This window comes from Pseudonaja textilis, chromosome 1, assembly GCF_049901715.1.
Source record: "Pseudonaja textilis isolate UNSWEBS1 chromosome 1, rPseTex1.2, whole genome shotgun sequence".
NCBI classification, from domain to species: Eukaryota; Metazoa; Chordata; class Lepidosauria; order Squamata; family Elapidae; genus Pseudonaja; species Pseudonaja textilis.
Genome location: NC_141990.1, coordinates 123,617,224 through 123,639,323, shown reverse-complemented (window position 1 = coordinate 123,639,323; position 22,100 = coordinate 123,617,224). Strand labels below are relative to the sequence as shown.

The 22,100-nt window shown below is 38.9% G+C and overlaps 1 protein-coding gene and 1 long non-coding RNA gene across 2 annotated transcripts; one reads left to right on the top strand and one right to left on the bottom strand.

Moving 5' to 3' along the window:
• Positions 1–764: 764 nt before the first annotated feature.
• On the bottom strand, positions 765–13,463 carry KLHL31 (kelch like family member 31). The gene is made up of 3 exons (XM_026695195.2): positions 13,277–13,463; positions 7,467–8,670; positions 765–1,648 (listed from the first exon to the last, which is right to left on the bottom strand). The coding sequence occupies exons 2-3, from the start codon at positions 8,636–8,638 to the stop codon at positions 916–918; spliced, it is 1,905 nt and encodes a 634-aa protein (XP_026550980.1). The 5' UTR covers positions 8,639–8,670; positions 13,277–13,463; the 3' UTR covers positions 765–915.
• A 39-nt stretch (positions 13,464–13,502) lies between these two features.
• Positions 13,503–21,803, top strand: LOC148127800 (uncharacterized). The gene is made up of 3 exons (XR_015740060.1): positions 13,503–13,587; positions 18,508–18,643; positions 21,679–21,803. It is a non-coding gene; the product is annotated as an uncharacterized LOC148127800 (long non-coding RNA).
• The last annotated feature ends 297 nt before the right edge of the window (positions 21,804–22,100 follow it).

Genomic DNA, 22,100 nt, shown 5'->3' with positions numbered 1-22,100 from the left:
TCATGCCTTCTTATAGCTTATAGGTGGATTCATATAACTTGGTATATGTGATTTGCCTGTGATTTAGCATGTCATGGGAATTGAGCCACTAACCTTTGTAAGCAATGATTTAGCTGACTGATTTATTCAGTAAACAATAGTAAAGCAAAGCACTGCATTCTAGGAATAAATCCTTATTTAAAATAATAATTGCTTCCAGATAAATCTCATTATTTTGTTTCATTCATAGAAGATTGCAGAGGATTCCAATAGAGATGTCTGTAAGAAGCCAGAATGACATCACTGGTGTCAACATGCGAATAATGTGAATTCTGTAATTGACGTCAGTTGTGTCTTTGATGCAAATTATATAATTCATGTCCTTTGTTCTATGATAATATGATGAGCATGATGTCATCTGCTCCCAACTACAGATGCCCATGGATTTTAGAAACGTTAGCCTTCCATTTGTAGTTCTGATATATTGCTCCATCTTTTACCTTTGCCCCTCTGGAGGAAAACTTAACTGAACGGTGCTTTCTAATCAGCCATGCTTTGAGCCATCTGCTTGGAAACATGTTTTTTCTAAATCGATTGCAGAATCTGAACAAGAGGTCCCAAAGGAAGTAAGGAACTTTGCTCTGTTATGATCATTGGATCAGAGGCCTTTGTCTTATGGTGCACATTTGTACTACATAAAATGTATTAGATTTGAATTTCTTTGGTCATACCATGTGTTTTCAATCCCATGGAAATTGGCCACTTTTCATTTTATAAAGCTGAAATCCATGCGAACAGTGTTTAATGTTTTTCTCTTCAATCCTTTTGATAGGGACACTTCTTCAAAGGGGTTACAACCCAGTAGTGGGAAAGAAATATTTTAAAAATTTAGAATAGCTTTTTAAATTCATGGGGGGTGTTAATTAAAAAAAGAACTTAAATACTAACTGGTACTGAAGATACTGAGCTAGATCTCGATTCCCTGGTCTTAGTGTTGGGCATGGCAATAGTGCAGCATGACACTCCTACGGTGGCTTCAGGTAGCTCATCTTCATCGGTCCATTCATTAAGGTCAGGGTTATAACACTGAATACATTTCTTGTATTTCTTTTCTATTTCATTCCAGCCTCCCACTAAGTAAATTCTTCCATTAAGATTAGAAGCACCAGCAGTGCTCACACCAGTGGGAAGAGGAGCAACATAATTCCACTGGCCAGAATATGGACTATAGCATTCAACAGGAAGCACATCAACTCTTTCCCCTCTGCCTCCTAGTTGGGATCCTCCCATCACGTAGACCTTTTCCCCTAGGGTAATGGCACAGTGCCATCCTCTCGGGGTGCTAAGGCTGGCCTTGTCTTGCCAGCTGTCACTAGTAGGGTCATACATGCAAACTGAGTGGGAGTAAGCATTATTGATGTAGCCTCCTGTGACCAAGATCCTACCATCTACTACTGCACTAGCATGGCAGCACCTGGGCATCTCCAGTGGAGTCTTCAGCTGCCACTGGTTAATTGTAGGGACATAACATTCAACCGAAGAGAGACACCCTTCAGAATTGCGACCCCCGACTGCAAAAAGGAGACCGTTGAACACATTCAGACTAAAATGAGTGCGCTTTTGATTCATATTGGCCAGATGTATCCAAGTGCTGAAGCGAGGATCGTACCTGAAAAAAATTAAGGAAATATTAATGCCACAGGAATGCCAGCTTCATTTACAGCTGTTATATTGTTAAAGCTTTATTTGCTGGCTTTATTTTTCAGTAGGTCACCTTGTCCGGGTTGCTGTGGCTGGATCACCTGGTGGGTCACCATTGCCACCTCGCCCTGGCTAGGTCACTGCTGCCGGCTCACCCTGGCCTACTGGACCCCGGATTAGTCACCCTGACCACCTGGACATGGGGACAACTCATAGCCATTGGACAATTTGAAGACAAAGTAGGGAAGGGAAGAGGCACTTCCCCTTCAGCAGAAGAAACATCAGCCCCGGCTAATGAAACGCAGGGATGGGAACACCTTCAGGAAGGGGAATTGCCACTGTGGGATGATTTGAACATGAAGCGGGGACAGAAAGAGGCATTCCCCACCAGAATAAATGTCACAGGGAGGGGAATCCTGTGTAGAGTACCATTCTCTTCCTTTCTTCCTATCAGCTGGGACTCATGTTTCTTCTGGTGGGGAGGGGAGGACATGCCTTTTCCTCTCCCCTCTTCATCCTCAAATTGTTCCACAGTGGCAAGCTGTCCCCATGTCCAGTTGGCCAGGGTGACTTGTTCTGCAAATCTACAGCTGGGGTGAGCCAGAAGTAGCAACCTGGTCAGGGTAAATTGGTGGCAGAGCAAACTGGCCATGGACACTGGGCCATAGCAAGTTGTCCTAGATTCCCCCCATGTCTCTTTCTCCTGTTTTCTCAGTTGAAATCCTCTCTAAAACATCTCATGCTCCATTTTTAAAGTTTCTTCTCTGATGGAAAAACACTTATAGGGACAAGAAGAGATGAGAATGAGAAGAGCTTTAACTATTTCCCAGATTGAGAGTATATTTTCCTTGTTTTTCAGTTGCTTCTTCTGATTTATTACACTTTAGTTTTTTCTTTTACTATCAAAAATCTTTTAAGAAGAAAAACATGAAATCCCACAATAACTTTGCAGAGTTGGCTAATGCACTTAGACCACCAATATATAGGTGCTAAAGTAGGAAAGAGTATTGAAAGAATGCTCTTCCCAAAAAAGAAAATAATTTTGATTGTTCAACATATCACAGAAATAGAAAGATAACAAACAATGATTTGACATTAGTTTTAAGAAATTATTAAGGAGTAAGAGTGATCACATTATACATGAACATGAGATAGTTACCCCTCTTTTGACTGAAGATTTGTATTTATAATAACACACAACTGCATTCATTATATGCCCATTCTAGTCTATTAATTCTATACTTAATAATTAAAAGAGATATACAAATAACAAACCAAAAGAGTGGCTTCAATAACCTTATTTTTGATTTATAAAATAGGTTTTTTGACCTTTTCACTGGTTTCTTGGAAGAGAGAAGCAGAAAATGAAAAGAAGCCAAGTTCTGGAATTCTACTTAAAGGTCAAGACTGTTAAAATTAAAGGGAAGGAATATAAAGTTGATTTGATGAAGGTTAAAATGTGTACATTATTGTTTCTGGTAACACTTAATGGACTGCTGTTGACCAGGACTGAATGATGAGACTTTAAAGATTTGTTGATACAAAAGAGAATATATATATTTTCGGCCTGTTCCAGGCAGTGGGGATCATTGCCACCAATTGCAATCGGCGGTGGCGATCAGCAATGATAGATGGCGATCAGTGGTGGTGATCGGTGGCAATAGGCGGAGGCAGTGGCAACGATCCTAACCATCTGGAAAGCGGAGGCCAAAAACAGTGTGTGCAGAGGCTGAAAATGGGACACGCAGAGGCCGAAAATGGAGTGTGTAGAGGCCAAAAATGGGATGTGCAGAGGCTGAAAATGGGGCACACAGAACCCTAAAACGGTCAAAGGTTGGGGGCCAGGAGGTGGGTGGAGCTTCAGCAATATTCACTCCATAAGACACACAGACATTTCCAGCCATTTTGGGGAGACAAAAAATTTGTCTTATGAAGCAAAAAATACAGTATATGTATATATGTATATTATTTTTGAGAACCCTTGATGGACTTTTGCTGACTAGAATTGAATGATGAGGCTTTAGTAAATTGTTTATAGATAAGAGATGAGGTAATGGGAAGGTAGTGTTGCATTTTTCAGAGAAGGTCATAAATAATTTATATTGTTTGTACTTGCTGGGATGAAGGGGGAAGTTATTTCTTTTTCTTTTTCTTTATTATATTTGTTCTCTTTCTTTTTTCCTATTTTTTATTTGATTTTCTCCACTTTCTATCTTTTCATTCTTTTATACTTCTTAGTTTATATTATTTTTTTATCTTACTAATTGTAAATTTAATAAAAATACTATTTTAAAAAATGTTTCCAGGAAAACTGCACAGACTTGTTTCTATAGTCACCAAGGGTCAGAACTGAATTGATGGACCATAACAACAATGACAAAGTTTTTGAAAGTAACAATTGAGTTGCAGGTCTGTCCGAATATCATTTGTTTGGATAAGACAATCTCAACATTATTCCAGAAATGTGTAATGTTTGTTTTTTAAAGTCTGCATTCTTTGTTCAGAAGAAGAAAAAACCTTTTAAAATGCTTATAAATAATTACTAGAACATTTACCAATTGTTATGCAAACTTAGAAAAGGAGAACTTTTGCACTAGCTTTTCTTCTTACAGAGTTCCTTCTAGAAAATTAGATGGGAATTTTCAAAAGGTGTGAAGCTAATAAATGAAAAGTTTCAGTGATACCAGTCAGCTACAGCATACTGAAGGAAGAAGTATAACCAATTTCAAATCAGTTCTTTGCATCACATCTCAAAAACTCAAAGCAAAATTTTGGAATGCTTTCCACCATTCTTCTATAGAGTGTGGCATCCTGCGTCTTACAGATTTTGAGTGTGATGCACAGATTCATTTTTAGAAAGTTCCTTATGTGCAGACAATCTACTCTCTAGACAGGATGACGTAGATAGACTGGCAGTTTCTCAGGACGTGCCAGAGACCAGACGTTGAAAGTTCTGCATGTAAATCCAAACTTCTAGTGCTGAGATATATAATTCTTCCCCAAATTTAAATGCGATTTCGGGGTGTGTATGATTAGGATGTGGCGAAGAGAAAAACTAACCATATATGATAGTACATGTTCTTCTTTGCTGCAAGACATATGTGGGAAATGGAACATATACATCTTTCCATTCCATAAGTAGTGAGCAGCATAATATATTTCTAGCACTGAAACTAAGTCACCTTGGCTGACTCTAGAAATTATTCTGAGTAATTTGGAAGAAGAACGGAGCATTATAATAATGAATCTGTTGTAATGAGTTAACACGGTGGGCTAAAATGCTGATGCTGTCATGAAGCTTACAAGATACTCTGGGCTGATCAGGATTACTCAGCTTCTCAGGATCAAGTGAGGATAAAATCTTGAAAGGGTAAATTGTGTGCATCATTCTTAGCTTTTTAGAATAATGTTTAGAGAGGAAATGCAGATAAACTGTTTAATATGATTGATCTACTAATATTTATTAATTTATTAATTTCCTACAGTCACATTCTGTCATTGACCTTTGATTCTCAAGAGGAACTCCAGGAGATGAAGCACCAGAAGAGATGCTAGAATGTCACTGGAGAAAGACAAAGAGCGAATCTGACTCAAGATAGGTAAGAGCCTTTATTACCTTACAGTGATAAGAATGGGAAAATTAGTTATACTTCTGCTCTTATATTGCATCTGCAGAGGATTATATGAGGCATGTATTGGACAATACTTTGAATTGGACTCTAGTTGTGTAAGTCTGGTAGTATTGACTGAGATACAGTCTGGCAAAAGACAGGGAAGAATCTCTCATACAGTACTACTAATATTTTCTCATCTGGGAAAACTTTGAGCTTCCTAGCCCCAAGAAAGTGGACAGGATCCTCAGACCAGTAACCAAGGTCACCTATATATTAGATCCATGTCAGTCCTGATTGGTCAAGGCTTCTAGGAGGTGACGTATATATAGAGCTAAGTGGTGATGAATTCATCCTTGAGGGAGGGGTGATTTTGTTTGCAATTTCTGGAGGCAATGGTCTACCCACCTCTCAAGAAGCTATTGCAAGGCCCAGTGGGGTTGGACAATTTCTGACCCATATTTAAACTTCCCTTGTTGAGAAGATTATTGAACTGCAGTTTCTGAGGGCTCAGGAAGTCACAGATTATCTAAATCTATTAGATTTCAGGCCTGGATAGAATGCCAAAACAGCATTGATTTTGTTTGTTGATAACTTGTTTTAGGTCCAGGATGGGAGTATCCTGGTGTTCTTCGAACTCTCAATGGCCTTTGGTCACATTGCTTGTGACGTTCTTCACGATTAGCTCATCAGTTTGAAAGGGAGAGGCACAGGTTACAATGGTAACAATGTACGGTTAGTATCATGTTAATTGAGGCAGGGGATGGGGCCGTCACAGCTTAGTCCTGAGCCTTTGCTTTGTAAGATGCCCGAGGGCTTGATTTTCTTCCTAACGCTGCTTAATATCTGTCATCATGGGGCTAGCTATCATCCGTACATTGATGAAACCCGGTGATATATCTCAATCCTTGCCACCCAAGTGATACTGTTGAAGTTGTCTCAGTGGAAGTTGCAAGGGTCTAGATGGGGAAAGCAGGCTCAGAAAAAAACATACAGTAGTAAGACTGAGTCACTTGGATCATCTGGATCTAGAAAGTTTCTATGTTCATTTCTAGAGGTGGTCCCAATGTGCCTAATAGAACCAGTGTACAATTTGCACAAATCCATCTTGTGCACAAAATCTGGATTGGGAGTTCTACTCATGACCGTCTCTAACTTTGTGCACCTACTTCACTAGCAGCACCGGTTACCAGTAGGCTCCTGGATGCAATTCAAGTTGCTGACATAGGGCTTAGTTATTTGTAAGACTGACTGTCTCTAACTATTTCTGCCTGCTCAGTAAGATCTGACCTGGTGGTCATATTCTGGGTCTTGACACGTAAGCAGGATATGTGTCTTCTCTATTACTGCACCTGTCTTATGTAACAACATCCCCCTGCATGCCCACCACCTCAAATCCGGACAGCTCTACTTTCCTTCTGAAAGGCTCTGCCTCTTAGACACTGGCTTGGGAATTTCTATGCCTACCACAACTGTAATTTTTTTCAGTTTTGGAAACGCCTCTTGTGCAGTAATATATAATAATTTAATGTATTTTGGTGAATATGTGATATTTTTAATACATTCTCCTTAATATCGATTAGGCAACTCTATGAATTGTTCAAATGTAACACTATACAGGGATAGTGTTTGCAGCATTCGGGAATTTTCTTCCAAGGCTGAAGTGAAACAGGGCAGCTGCATATGATCTCAGATTACTTTGCCCCAAAGCATAAAGGGGATCTGCAGACTTCTCCATGAAAAAAATAACATGCAAAATCATATCTCTTAGCATAAAATAGCACTAACTATTTTAATATGCATAACCCTATAAAAGGAGAGAGAGAGAGAGAGAGAGAGAGAGAGAGAGAGAGAGAGAGAGAGAGAGAGAAGGCTTCTCATCCAATTCCAGGATAACTCCTCTGGCCTGGTCATGTCCAGATGTATTGGATTATAATTCCCCTCCCCTTTTGCTGACTATTGCGAATGATAGTTGTAATCCAATCCATTAGGATATTACCAGGTTGAAAAAAGTAATTTTAAAGCAAAGAACCAAATTAATTTGCTATCTCTTGGAAGTAGGTATTTTCTCTTTCTTTCTCCTCCCTGCCACACATATACATATATTTCCCCTTCTCCTTTTTCTGGAGTTGTTGTGTCCATGCTATGCCTCCACTGCTATATATAATCAGTTACCTGCAAAAATTGCTGACTGCATGCTTTGCCTGATTTCTGGCATCATTCTGGTCTTCACCACCTGCTACATAGAGAAATCCATCCATCACGGTGACACACTGGTTAAAGCTTTTGGCAGGCATCTCTGTAAGCCTTTTCCACCCATTGTCAGGATCTCGGTATAAAATGTCTCTGCTAAGGGATTTTTCTGTTAAAGCTGGACGTCCCCCGACTGTAACTAGGACTCGTAATCCTCCTCGAATCCTGGTTCTTCTTGACTGCAGAGTATTCTGGTGGTAAGGAAGTAAGTGGTAATTCATGGCATCTACCAGAAGTCTGTGGCAATCCGTATCTAGCATCATTCTTGGTACAGTCTGAACATAATTCACCAGGTCCTGGGCAGAGATGGTGCCAAACCGAATGTTGCTCAAAAGATCTGCAGCATACTTAGTTCTTTTTTGGTCAAATTCCAGCCATCTCATTGCAATCTGGAATGCAATAAGTTCAGAAGGCAACTGCAAGTCATCATCTGCAAGAAGTTCGTTGATCTGTTCAAAAGTCAGCTTTAAGAAATGATCTGATTCAGAAAACTCAATGAAGTTGTCTCTAATGAATTTCTGTGATGCTTCCTTAGCAGTTTTCAGTCCATATGTCTCTGCAATGTTGGCAACATACATACAATTTTCTACATTGATTTCTTGCATGAGAAAGTCACTACACATCTTCACAAGGGTATGTATCTGAAGATAAATGGCTGTGGAGATGATACTACCTATAGTATACAGGGATAGTGTAAGTTTTCCAGTATAGGCGTATGCAATCACAGTGGCTAGGCCCAGTGGGGATACGTCATTGAGGTCCACTCTTTGAGTTGATGGATCTTTCTTTAGGATGCTATGGAAGTAATCACTGCATGATGCCATCACCACCTTGTGAACATCAAAGGACTTGGTTTTGGTACCAATTATTAAATCACAGAGAAAATTTTCCATCCTCATCCTGCACAAACCTTCCAAGAGGTTGGGACTATAGAAAGCATCAGAAACTTCTGTGGAAACACAACTGAAGCCGTTGCCTCCTTCTAGGAGGGTATTCAATCCATTGAGCTTGCTTAGTGGCCCATCCTCCACTATGATGGTTAATTCATTGATATCTGTCTTGTTCTTTTTGACATTCTTCTTCTTAGGCGCCATGACTGCAATACAATATCACAGCCAAGAGCTCGCTAAGAAAAACCCAGAACAAAGAAAAAAATAATTTGTACACCCATATTTAAACATCTTTCTACAACTGATCCCAAAGCTTTCTTATAAGGTATAAGCATGCCTCAAAAAAATGAAATATAAAAGAGCATGAGAATAATTACGAATAGATCTGCAGCATTTGGTTGGTATGCCCATGCGGTTAATTATCACTTGGTAAATCATAGTTTGTATTTTCAGGATGAAAGGAGAGCATTTTTGCAGGAGTCTCCCCAGATCTCAATCCTGAATGCTGAAATGGATTTTTATTCAATGTAACTTGTATATAAATACAAGTCCTCTTGGTTGTTAATCCAAGTAACTTTACTAATAACCCAGCCTCAAATCCCATAGAATTAATCTGTTAAAAGGAACATGTACAGAGCTCCCCCACTTTGCCATAGAATTTACAGAACAAAGGTGGGCTAAGTCATAGGAATGTGAAGCCAGAGAGGCTTGATCCTGAGTCTTGCGCACATGTTTACATTACCTCTTCAGCTGTAAAGGTTGGAAAGGACTAACATCTCATGTTAATTTTCTAATAATTATTTGATCGCAAATTTGACTGGATTTTTTTCACATTGGTCTTCATTTCAGGCTAAATTGGCCCGGAGATCAGTGACTCCCATACAGTCCTAATTTGTTTGAAAACAAAACCGACTAAATTAAACTATGACTCTATTCCAAATTACCAGTGCCAGTTTGGTTATGGTGAAGGTGCTGGCCTACAAACAGGAGACTGTGAGTTCTTGTACCACCTTGGGCATGAAAGCTGGCAGGGGGACTTTGGGCCTATTACTCTCTATCAGCTCAACCTACCTCACAAAGCTGTTGTTGTTGAAAAAAATAGGAAGGAGTATTAGGCATGTCTGTTGCTTTGAGTTGATCAAATATTTTTAAAAATAGAATAAAAACCTAAAAACAACAACAATGTGGATGTTTGTTCATTAAAAATTATTTTTATCTTTCATATAAAAGGACAGATGGCTCTACTCCTTTCTTGATTGAAACCTATAGGAATGGAATTGTTTTCCTCTAAAACATTGCTATTTGGATAAAGGCCTTGCAGCAGATGAGAGTAAGATAAATTGGTATTTTAATTGCTTTGGACTTCAACTCCTATCAGCCCTGGAAAGCATAACCAGTGGTGAAGAATTCTGGGGGCTATGATTTGAGAAAGGATATGATTGAGATATGTAAAACCATAGAAGGCAAAAAAATGTATACAGGTTTTTTTTTTTGTCTATTATTCAAAATACTAGGATCAAGGCTCATCCAGTGAAGCTGATTGGAAGAATGTTGATCTGACCAACAGGACTATTCTTAGGTTTGAAGAACTAGATCAAACTAGCTAATTGCTTTTTGAATAAACACATGGGTTTCATTAGCAGGCCCTGATGACTATGTTTAAAGTTTAATGGATCATTCTACTTGAAGTAATGGAGGAATTAGTTCTCCATGTTAGAAGAGTTATTTGTCCTAGAATAACCTAGTTAATTTTCCATTGTGTTATATTCCATTACAAGCATCTTCTGAGTAGATGTCATTCTATTATTAAGTCTTGCCCTTGTGCAAATGGCATTTTTATGTTTCTATCCTATGCCCTCATATCTGGTTATGTATTAACATTTTGTTTGGTTGCTGCTTGACATTGTTTTAAGGAGAAAGTTAGAATAGTAATTAATAGATGAATTCTATGCCTGAGGTTACATATATTAGAAATGTATATACTATATGTAATCCTGAGTTATCTGGAATACAGGTTCAGGCTTACATAGCTACAGCTTAAATGCCTCCCAGAACTCTGTTTTATCAGATGAATAATTTCATTTTTAATTTTGCATTCTCTTAAATAAAATGTTTCGAGTATAATATTATGTTCAAAGTTATTTCTGCAACTGATAAGCTAAATTAGGTTTATGTTATTTGCTGCTGGTGTGTAAGCTGTAAGTTTCCTAAAACGTCCATTGATTCGATCTGATTCCTGATTCTGATTTTGATCAGCTTTAATGATTAGCTACTGCTTTCCCACTGTTTAGGGCTACTTAATTGCAGAATACAGAATAATAGAGTTGGAAGGGACCTTGCAGCCCTGCTCAAGCAAGAGCAGGGGTGGGATTCAACTGGTGTTACTACCAGTTCAGTGACTGCACGCGTGTGTAAAAAAACCTTAAACTGTGCTGCCCGGGCAGCTGAAAAGCACTGCGTGCAGGTGCACAGCGTTGGAAAAGTCTCTTCTTTCCCGCTTTTTCAACTGCAGCTATGCTGTGCAAAACAGCTGAGGCTGAAAAAGCAGGAAATAAAGAACAGTTAAGAGCCCGGGCAGGCGAGGTGGGCCAAAGAGCAGCAGACACAGAACCGGTTCTGTATCTGCTGCTCTTCAGAGCTACCGGTTCTATAGAGCCGAGCAGAACCGGTAGCATCCCACCCCTGAGCAAGGGACCCTGTACTGTTTCAGACAAATGGACGTCCAGTCTCTTCTTAGAAACCTCCAGTCATGGAGCACCCACAACTTCTGTTCCATTGATTAATTTGTTCTCAATGTCAGGAAATTTCTCCTTAATTCTAGTTTGGATGTCTCTTTGATAAATTTTCATCCATTACTTCTTGTCTTGCCCTCAGGTGAGCATAATGAACTTCTCATTTTGTTTCATTGTCCTAGTGGAACAACATCATAAAATTACACTGAGATTTCCCAGTAATGGAAATGCTGGCATGGGAATTTGGGGAGTTGATCCAAACTTTTGAAGGGTGCTCAGTTTCAGGAAGACTGATTTACATTCATTTCTAATTGCTGTTATGAGCAATATCTTGAAATAGTTTACAATAAAAATAATTAAAATATAAACATGATTTCCAACTACTATTAAAATATAGTGTTTTCACACATTTGATGGATGTTAATTGGATTTTTATTTTAAATGGGCCCATGTTTCCAGTTTAGTTTTCTATCCCATTGTGAGAAGCACAAAAAACTTCATTCGGAAAACAGCCACCATCTCTCCAACAGACAATCCAGTATGTAAACCTTAGGAAACCAAATATAGAGACTCTACAATCTTCTCGTTTTCATATTTCATTTTGGTGTTCAGTCAGTTACAGACTGAAACACCTGTCTGTAATGTTCTACAGGGAAATTGCAAAATTTTGGACAAGGTCTGGGTTCAAATCTCCATTCAGGTATGAATCGCCCTGAATGGTCACAGGCCAATCACTCTCACAATCAGAGTAGTTTATTCTAGAAAAAGGACAAGAAATATCTTCCTGAGGAAATCTTGGAGTTCTATAAGCACCAAATATTTATTTATTTTATTTATTTGATTTGTCAATCGCTTACAAGGTAATAGGTATAAGTATAAACATGAGTAAGAATACAGGAAATAGGTATAAATAAATGGGGACAATAGGACAGGGACGGGAGGCACGATGGTGCACATGCATTTTATTTATTATTTTATTTTAAAAATAAATAAGTAACTGGTGAAATATAAAAGCAAATAGCATCGAAGTACCTACATAAGCACTTACATGTTGCAAGGAGGCATAGTGCCACAATGGTAAATATAAAATTGTTATCTTATCTCCTGGAAAACAATCTCTAATGCAGTATTTCTCTCTTCTCAAGGATTTCACACTTAAGTCTTCAAACATGCCCCATTAAGCATTTTATCCATCCAAATGAAGAATTAAACTCTTTGGGAGGAGCATAGCTGCTCTCATAACTCCTCCCAAAGAACAGCTATGCAGGCACAAGGGAGAGAGCTATCTGTGTTCAAAGTGTCAAAGTTGCTCGCATTCCAAAAGGATCTGAGATCCCCCTTCCCAAGCATTACCAAAGCAGTGGGTTAGTTGCTCCTCCCCCCTCCCTTATCTCCCCTCCCCAGCCACATTCTTCAGGCTGCATCTGTTGAAATCTGTCAGGGCTATTTCCAAGAATAGCCATGCTCCCTGGCCTTTAAATGACTTGCCATTTTAAGACACATTCAGTTTAAAATGTCTGCCTTTCTTCAGGACAGAGTTCCTTTTTTTGCCCAGGTTCTTACAATAGGGAGTATGCTTAATTAAAAAAAAAGTTAGATTAAGTCACTCTGATAGGATGACATGCTTAACATACATTGGATAGTGTCCATTTAAATTTCCTCTCCTATTTTGCTAAGCCGGTATTCCTTTAAATGTTAAAATATTCCCATCTTCATTTCTTTAACAACATATCAAAGAGGCTATTATTTTCACTTAAAGAAAACCCAAGTTAATCATATTTTTAAAAGGTAGCCTTTCATTGATTAAGTCATTCCACGGGGGACAAATGCTGGATTTTTGAAATCAATCAGCCAAAGGAGAGGAATTTCATCCAAATTAAATTGCATACACTCTGTAGGAAGAAATATAATTACAGAAAAATTATCTCTAACTTGATTTACTAAGGACTCTTCACACATATAACCGATCGTATTCTGTTCATAGCTTGCAGTCTTCATGTCAGGTTCATGTCAAATGAGACTTGGGCTATAAACACAGGCAGGAAAAAACCCTCTTTATGAACGCTAATTAAAGCCAGACTCAAAAATAATAGGATTAGGTTGTCCTTACCCTTTTTCAGGAAAGAGGCTTCCCAGCACAGTATCTATGAGAATATCTTGTGAAAAGAAAAAAAGAGGGGGAAGAAGGAATGGAAGTCCAGATGTCACCTGCTTGGTTCTACCAATGGAAGATTTTAGTGTGACCTGCTGCCACCGAGGAGAAGAGAGACTGGAGTTTGCGCTTTAGGGCACTTTAAAAATGACCCCTCCTCCCATCCCTCCCTGTCACTCGGAGGAGCTTATGTTTCCTGTGCCTGCCTGGTTTTGAATCTCAAGTAAATTTTACTGGGCTTCTTCATGGCAAATGAAGCAGAACAAGAGGTAAGCAACAGGAAAGCTATGCTTCCCATTGCAGTTGTTTCACACCTGCAACTGTGAACCAGCTTATAGGATCATTAAGTTTTTCTTTAATCTTCATCCCATCCTTTGAGAAAAATGAAATTTGGTAGTTTAGCATTTTCTCTCCCTTTCTTCAAACTTCATAAACACAAGAACAACAGCTGGGAAGAACTCTCTCCTCCCCCCGCCCCCCCCAGAGAACAGCTTCTTTGTTCTTGATGGACGGTGGCTTGTCCATCTAGTAGGGTTATGTCTATTTTGACTGGTAGGGGCTCTTCAATTTCCCATCAGTCTGGCACCATCTGAGTCTCTTGTTTTAACTGGAAATGCTAGAAATTAAATCTAGAGCAGGGTGTTAAACTCGTGGCCCGCGGGCTGGAAGTGTCATGGCTGGCCGTGCCCACACTTGGTTTAGTAAAGGGGAAAAAAGTTGCAATGTGTCACATGACGACGCCCTGATCTAGACCTTCTTGATGCAGAGCTGATGGTCTGGTATCAAACAATGGTGTACTTTCCCACTGAACCTACTGGGATGTTATTCTTAACAACCCATGCATGGGCAAGTGCTGTCAATGTGCCAGCTTGTAAGTTTTGCAGAATCAGTATGTGATGCTTTATTATATCTTCCTGTTAAACAACCTGATACCTGCAAAACGTTTTCCTTGTCACAAAGAGCCAGATAAAAGAGGAAGAACATCAGAAATTCTAATGCAAACTCTGTATCTCTTCCTTAATCTCTTACATAATATGAATAGCCTTGGGCAAATAAACTATGCAACAAAGTACAAAATCTAGTCACACCTTGTGGAAAACAGCAGTGACATCCCAATGTCTGTTTATTCAGCAGTAAATTCAGCAGTAAATTCAGTGACATCTACTTGAAACTCCACAAACTTTGCAGTATCAGCTGAAATTGTATTAATATCTATAATTATAAATATATAGGGAAGAGGACTGGTCTTGCTCTGACAGCTGCCATGAAGTGAAAAAACCACCAAACTGTTTTATTTTCCTCTTCAGCTGTTAACTCATTAATAGCAGCAGCATCATAAAAATACAGTCTATAAAATAATACAAGCATCTCCTTTTCAGATGTGTGTTCCATTAACTTCCACACACATCTCCTGCTTATAGATACAACCTTCTTTTGTCCTTGTCATTTCTGAAAGACACATTTACTTAATGTAGACTCTTATCTGTATATTTGGATGTACTTCATCTTGTTCTGACTTATTTTATATATTTATTCATTTAACTATGACAAATGAAGCTTGCAAAATTCTCATCATCATACACAGAAAGTAAACTATTAAAAAGTGGTTTACCCACAAGTAAAACCTGTGGGAAGAGGAGTGTTTCCACGCCCTGGTAGAATATTATTTTATATATTTATTATTTTAATATTTAAAAATATAATTTTAATATTTTATAGAATATTATTTTATATATTTGTTCATTTAACTATGACAAATGAAGCTTGAAAAATTCTCATTGTCATACACAGAAAGTAAACTATTAATAAGTGGTTTACCCACAAGACAAACCTGTGGGAAGAGGAGTGTTTCCACGCCCTGGTAGAATATCACTGGGGTAGTGGTTAAATGAACTTCTTTTGCTAAAAAAATGATCTATTTATTTATCACATTTACATAGCTCATAGTACAACTCATCTATGTGACTCTGGGCAGCAGACCCAATTTAAACAAACCAGCTACAACTAAATAAGAAGACTATTAAAAAAAACTGTCTACCTATCTATGTATCAGTCTGTCTGTCTGTCTCTGTCTATCTATTACTGTAGAATTTATGTGGCTGCCCATTCATTGTCAGTGGCTCTGGGCAGCTTACAAAAGTAAAAACAAGATACAAACAACATACAAACAATAAAAGCAATAACCCCTCACTCCCTGATGTCAACAATCAATATAGACAAAACATTGGGAGAATGCATCCAAAACTTAATGGACATTTCTTTAGCTCCCTATTTCCATAGGATTCCCAAGTCTGCTGACAAAGCTAAGTTTTAAGCAATTCCCAGAAGGTCAATGGGATTAGAGCCAATCTACCTCAGGGGAATGAGGTTCTAAAGGACAAGGTGTCATGGGAGAGAAAGCTCTCGTTCCATCAGATGAAACTCCTTAGCAAATGGGATCCATAACATGCCTCTCCTGCCAGATTTGGGGGATGAGGAGATGTTTTTGAGATTGTTAAGTTGAAAGATGGGTAATGGAAATGGCCAGTGGATCCAAGCAATTTATTATTAATCGCCTTGATATAAGAATTGGAACAGGAGACAAACCTGGTACATCCTGTATTCTCTTTCAACATTTATTTATTCAACTTGTACCATGAGTGGAGAAAAGGCAAGCTATATAATGTCTCAATGCTCATATCTGCAAATTATCAAGAGAGGAGAAAAGGAATGCCTATATATAATCAGTAGTATGCATTTGGGTGTTGTTTGCAGTTAACTCCCTGACTACATGGGTCAGCTTTCTGTCATGTGAATGAATGCCTTTGAGATGCATGAACTTCGATTTCCACAATTCCCAGCAAGAGTGGATAGCAAGGAAATTCTGTAACTTTGAGTTGAAACAACTGGAGGGTGCCATCCCTCAACCTGAAGAAGGCTAGCACATGACTGCATGATGTGCCTATGCTCTTGTCACAAGTTTCTTTAAATATATGCAACAGAAGGTAGATTCATTTACCAACATTATGGTAAATTTATGTTTATTATTTATGTATGCATATTTGAAGAAAGTCTTAATGACACTGTAAAAGATTCATCTTGATTTTCCAGACAATTTCCCTTTGAACATAAGGGAATGTGTCTACCCTCCACTTGTTTTGCAATCCAGTATCTAGTTATGAAAATATTTTGCTGAAAGCAATCAAAGAGATGGACTTGTTTACGATCAGGTTGTTGGCAATTTTTCGGGCATATGCCAGTGCCTACTGAGTGGCTACAGAAACCACAGGGATATGAGCATGAGGTTTCATGATAGCCAAGAATGTGTACCGGCACTTAAGTAGATCTTGGCAATACCTCATCATTCACAGGGCAATGCAGGTCAAGTGCAATGTGACTTCAAACGATGGCTGTTCTGAGAAACTCAGAATCGTTTACTCACAGCCATTACTACAAGTTAAGTTGAATTTCCACGGGAAGTGATTCCTGAAGATATACAAATAAAATACCCTTAGTGTCAACATTAACCAACTGTGTTACGAACTGAGGGGATAGACAATCCTCTAACTTTTACCATATGTGATCTCAAGAGTAAGAGAATGACACTATTTGGCAAGAAACTGCCCATTTGGCTCAATATTTATCCCCCTCTCATGTCTATTGGGAGATATAAACTTCTTTTCCTTCTTAGAATTGGGCTTGATACTCTTGTTTGCTTTTGAAAGTCTCCAGGGGATTTAATAAATATTGCACATGGACTTTGGGTAGAATTGTGTTGGCCACATCTCAAAAATGGTATTAGTGTGCTGTTAAAAACAAAACAGATGATTAGAAAGATGATACCACTTTCTCTCAGGAAAAGTTACAATGGTAGCATGAAATTGAATTATGATAATCCTGTTTAAATAGAATCCTCACTCAACTAAAAAAATAGGTAAGAGAGGATCCAAATGTGTTGTTTGCTACAAAAAATAGAGTCACCCGGAGACTAATTTTGTAAGAATTAATCTTTTGCTTTGATTATTATAAGATCTGTCTTGACATAGCCCTACAAAGCCTTGGTCTACAGCAGGGGTGTCCAACATGCTGGGTGATGGATTCTGGGAGTTGAAGTTCACAGGTCTTAAAATTGCCAAGGTTGGACATCCTGCTCTACAGGATCCTAAATCTTCTCCAGCCCACTCCCATATTTCCCCAGAGGTGTAGATATTTAGACCATTGCTGTCCATCATGGCCTAAACTGAGTAAGAAAAACATAATAAGATTTTTCTTACTCACTTATATTTAGACTAGATATTAAGATGGGCTATTTTAATTTTATCTATGTTGTTTTTCCCTACTCGTATCTGCTATAATTTAGCCAGAAGTAATTTAATTTTAATTTAGTATTTAGATTAGATATCTTACATGCTTGGAAGATATAAATACAGGAATTTGTATATTGCCTGTAAACATTATAATCAGAGGTGGTATTCAGTAGGTTCTGACCAGTTCTGGAGAACCGGTAGCGGAAATTTTGAGTAGTTTGGAGAACCGGCAAATACCACTTCTGACTGGCCCCACCCCCCATCTATTCTCTGTCTCCCGTGTCCCAGCTGATCGGCTGGGTCTTCTTTTGCTTCCCTGCACAGGAGAATGGAGCTGGAAAGCAGGTTAGTGGGGTGGGGAGGGAATGGAGATTTTACAGTATCCTTTCCCTGTCATGCCCACCAAGCAAAACCACGCCCACCAAGCCATTCCCAGAGAACTGTTAGTAAAAATGTTTTAATCCCACCACTGATTATAATGTTAGGAAAGAATGTGCTATAGAACGGGAGTTTAAATAAACACAAACACAATTTAAAAGTCATAATGTCTAGATGATATGAGTCTGTCCTGGACTCCCATCCTGCAGAAATATTTCAGGTGCCCACACAACCCAGCAACACTTGAAAAATATTTGGAGGAAACTGGTCCACAAAATGGTGGTGTTTGTTTTCTTGTTTGTGGAATTTGCATCCAAAGTATTCAGTTATAATTGCAGCAGCCCTGTACATTATTTGGTTTGTTTCTTGCAGTAAGCTGGTGCTTATGTTTGATATTTTAATATTGGCATCTTTTAATACTTGTGCTTGTGGTTTCTTTTTAATGAGCTTCAATGCAGGCAAACTTATTTTGGTTTTTTTGTCCGGTTCAAGAGGCACCGTTTTAATTTGTTTCATTTTTTAAAGATAACAGATTTTAGTTTTTCTGAGAAGAAGGTAGAAGAGAAGGTTGCTAATTTGGGTGTGAAAACGATTCCAAGCTGAACTGGCTTCCTCTACTGCTGACTCCCCTGGTTTGCATCTACATTCTGAGCCATGTCTGGTAAGACTTTGATTTCTTTGCCCTGGATACACTTTTGCAGTTCTATCAATTCTGCTTAGGCGAACACTTTATTTTGTGTTATAAATTGATGTTGATCTGCTAGCTACTAGTCTGTTATTTCTGATTCTGGATGTACTCTTTTCAGAATTATTGCATTTTTTTAAACGATTCACTTCTCATTCAACTTGATTTGTAATAACACATTATTATTTCTTTGTTTTCAATCTTCATTTATTTGGGATGGGTAAATACTTTACTTCCTGTAATCCTGCAGCTGTTGGCCTTGGTTGGTTAGCCAACAGTCCTGAGTCCTGCAGGCCATTTGTCACTAGATGTCCAGGAACAGCAACACCTAGGGTGGTCCTTGCTGATCCAGGAGACGACCGGTGTGGATTTCTGTAATTTACATATCATCATATTTTTTATGGGAGAGATGCTCTTCCTTTGGCTCTTCTGGTGAGACCTATCCAATGTGATTGAACCTCTGGCACAGCTCTCATCTTCCTCAGGGCAGACAAGCCACACAATCATGACAAGGAATTGTATCATTGGGTGATTGTTGTATGTTTATATTGTTTGCCACCGAGAGTCACACTGTCTTTATGAGCCACAGTGGCGCAGTGGTTAGAGTGCAGTACTTCAGGCTACTTCTGCTGATTGTTGGCTGCCTGCAATTTGGCAGTTCAAATCTCATGAGGCTCAAGGTTGACTCATCCTTCTGAGGTCCGTAAAACGAGGACCCAGATTGTTGGGGGCAAGATGCTAATTCTGTAAAATCACTTTGACAGGGCTGTAAAGCACTGTAAAGTAGTATATAAGTCTAAGTGCTATTGATATTGTTATTGGGCTGTCTTATAAATCTTGAAATAAATAAACAAAATAGAACTTCCCTTAAGTTACATTATTAATGTAAGAATCAGAAAATGTTATTTTTGTGACAGTCCCTGTGGATGTTACACAAAAAGTTTTAAAGCTGAAAAAATATTTTGGTTATATTTAGGATTCCTAAAAGCTGTATGACCATTTAGTTTGACACTTGTTTCTATTTATGTGTCTAATAGGCTTGTGCTTTCTCTCACTGGGAATACAACATATGGGAAAGTATTCTTGTGTCCAATTAGAGTGTTTTGCCAGCTATTTTGTATGTCAGTTAACTGTAATATTCAGATGGCACATGGTAGAAATAAAAAAAGGGCTCATTAGCAGAGCCATAAACAGCTGACCTCCTGTGCTGAATCTATTTGGAGCTGAATCCAGTTTAAGAAACACTGTGCAAATTTCAGTCCATTCCTCATCTTTAGGAGCAGTGGTGGCATGTGGAGCCCAGTCATTGATTCTCCTACTTCTTTTCCCCGTTAGCTATGCCAGGAAAGCAATTTTGTTCCTTTTTTTGGATGATGTCACAGGTTCTTTTTTAAAAGCATACTCAATTAGATTGGTCCAGACACAAAAGCACAGGAATTTTTAAGACTTGTGGACTTCACTCCCAGAAGAGTTGGCTGGAGAATTCTGGGAATTGGTCCAAAGGTCTTCAAGCTGCCAAGGTTAGACACCACTGTTATAAGGAATGGGAAGGTTTTTTACTTTGTAAACAAAGATATAAAAGTGATGTATGAAACTTACATACTGTATATTCATACGAACTATTAGTAATACTAATAGTAACACCTATTAACCATTGCAGTGTTTCCCCTAGACTGTTCTCTAGACTATGACAATTACAATAACTGTTGCTTCCATACTTTATTACTATTACTTCTATACTATTCCTGGCAATATTTTCTTTTCAGAAAGCCTGCTGTGTCTTAAAGGCACTGTCTGGGTTTTCTTCTACTCCCCCCTGCCCCGCCCCGTCAAAGGCCAGCGTGTGGATCTCTTGCACATTTCCGTGTTGTGCTTTGCCTTGCTAGAAGGATTACTCCCCTCCCCTCCCCTGGCCTGTTCCATTTTCCATTCTAGCAATACGCTGGTCTACTGATGGGCTGATATAAAGAAAGGAAGGACTGCTTTGCTGTGTTTCCCTTGTGTGAATGGGAAGGTCACCAGTCCTCTCTGAAATCAACATTTCCATAGAAAGTCTTCTTTAGGAGAGGGCACTCAGCCATTCAATCTAGAATGAAAATGTCATTGAGGGAGAAACTAGTGACTGAAGGAGAGGAGGGGCATGTTTATCATAGGATATATTAGCCAACTGGGGCAGAGCCAGTTGCTTGTGACAAAATGAAGTAGAGCAAACAGACCTCACAAACACACTTGCTTTGATACATTTGGAAATCATGGCTTCTGACAGAGAGCAAGAAAAGATAGGTGGAGATTGCTTTCCCAGCAGGCTATGAGTAAGTTTAAGAAGTCTTCCTGTCTTCCAGAAATTGTAGGCGGGTTGTCTTCCTAGCTGAGCAAGCTGGAAGCATTAGTTCCTTGTTCAACACAGGAAGATGTGAGAGTAGAGTGGATTTTTTTTTTTTTGCCCATTAGTGAAACTGAGGGACAGCCATTAAACAGGCCAGAAGATTTCCATTTGTGAAATGGCTTCACAGAATAGAATTTTAAGCAGTGCAGATCTTGCTGTGTTTGCTTCTAGAGAATTTCATCCAACTTCTTCATTGTGCCATGACAGCATTTGCAATATTTTACTTTACAGTCAAAGAATTAAAAATGTTTATTTGCATACACAAAAATTCAAAACATATAATTTACCAGGCTTCATTGGCCAATTTTCTCTCTCTCTCTCACTCTCTCTCTCTCTCTCTCTCTCTCTTTCTCTCTCTCTCTCTCTCTCTTTCTCCATATATATGTATGTAACATATATATATGTTTTGGATCCATCTTTTTAAAATAGCCAAAATGGATTAAAGTGGAGGTGTATATTCAATTTTGCCTTCATATAGTATGGAGAAGCACTATAAACACCATATTTCCTAATAACAGAGCTTACAAAGTAAAAGCAGTTCACTAAAGTTACATTTGAATGGCAATCTTATTAATGGATAAATACTGTATTACCTAAAATAGAAACCCTCTGTTGATCTCTATAGGGCTGTGGTGGCGAACCTATGGCACACGTGCCAGAAGTGGCATGCAGAGCCACTTCTGCCGGCACGCGAGAGGTCACCTGGAAGAGCCCCGCTGCGCATGAGCCCACCCACCAGCTGATTGTCAGGTATCTGGCACACATGCATGGGGGCGGGGATGCAGAGGAGATGCATGTGCATGCACAGGTGTGTGTGCATGTGGCAGGGGTTTTGCACACATGCGCAGATACACACGGTGCACGGGGGATTCACACATGTACAGGGGATGTGGGCCCCCCCCACGCGCATTGCCTTCTGGGTGCTGGCACGCGAGCGCGGACACTATTTTAAACAGAGGAGCCCAAAAAGGTTAGCCACCACTGCTATAGGGTATAGAAGTCAAATAGAATGTTACAAATTGTTCTGTTTGTTATAACATCCCTATG

Excerpts from the sequence above, each read along its gene's own strand:
- KLHL31 (XM_026695195.2), bottom strand. The coding sequence starts at position 8,638 with ATGGCGCCTAAGAAGAAGAATGTCAAAAAGAACAAGACAGATATCAAT. Across the intron at positions 1,649-7,466 it reads GCAGTCAGCAATTTTTGCAG|GTACGATCCTCGCTTCAGCA; the intron begins GTAACTGATTAT and ends AATTTTTTTCAG.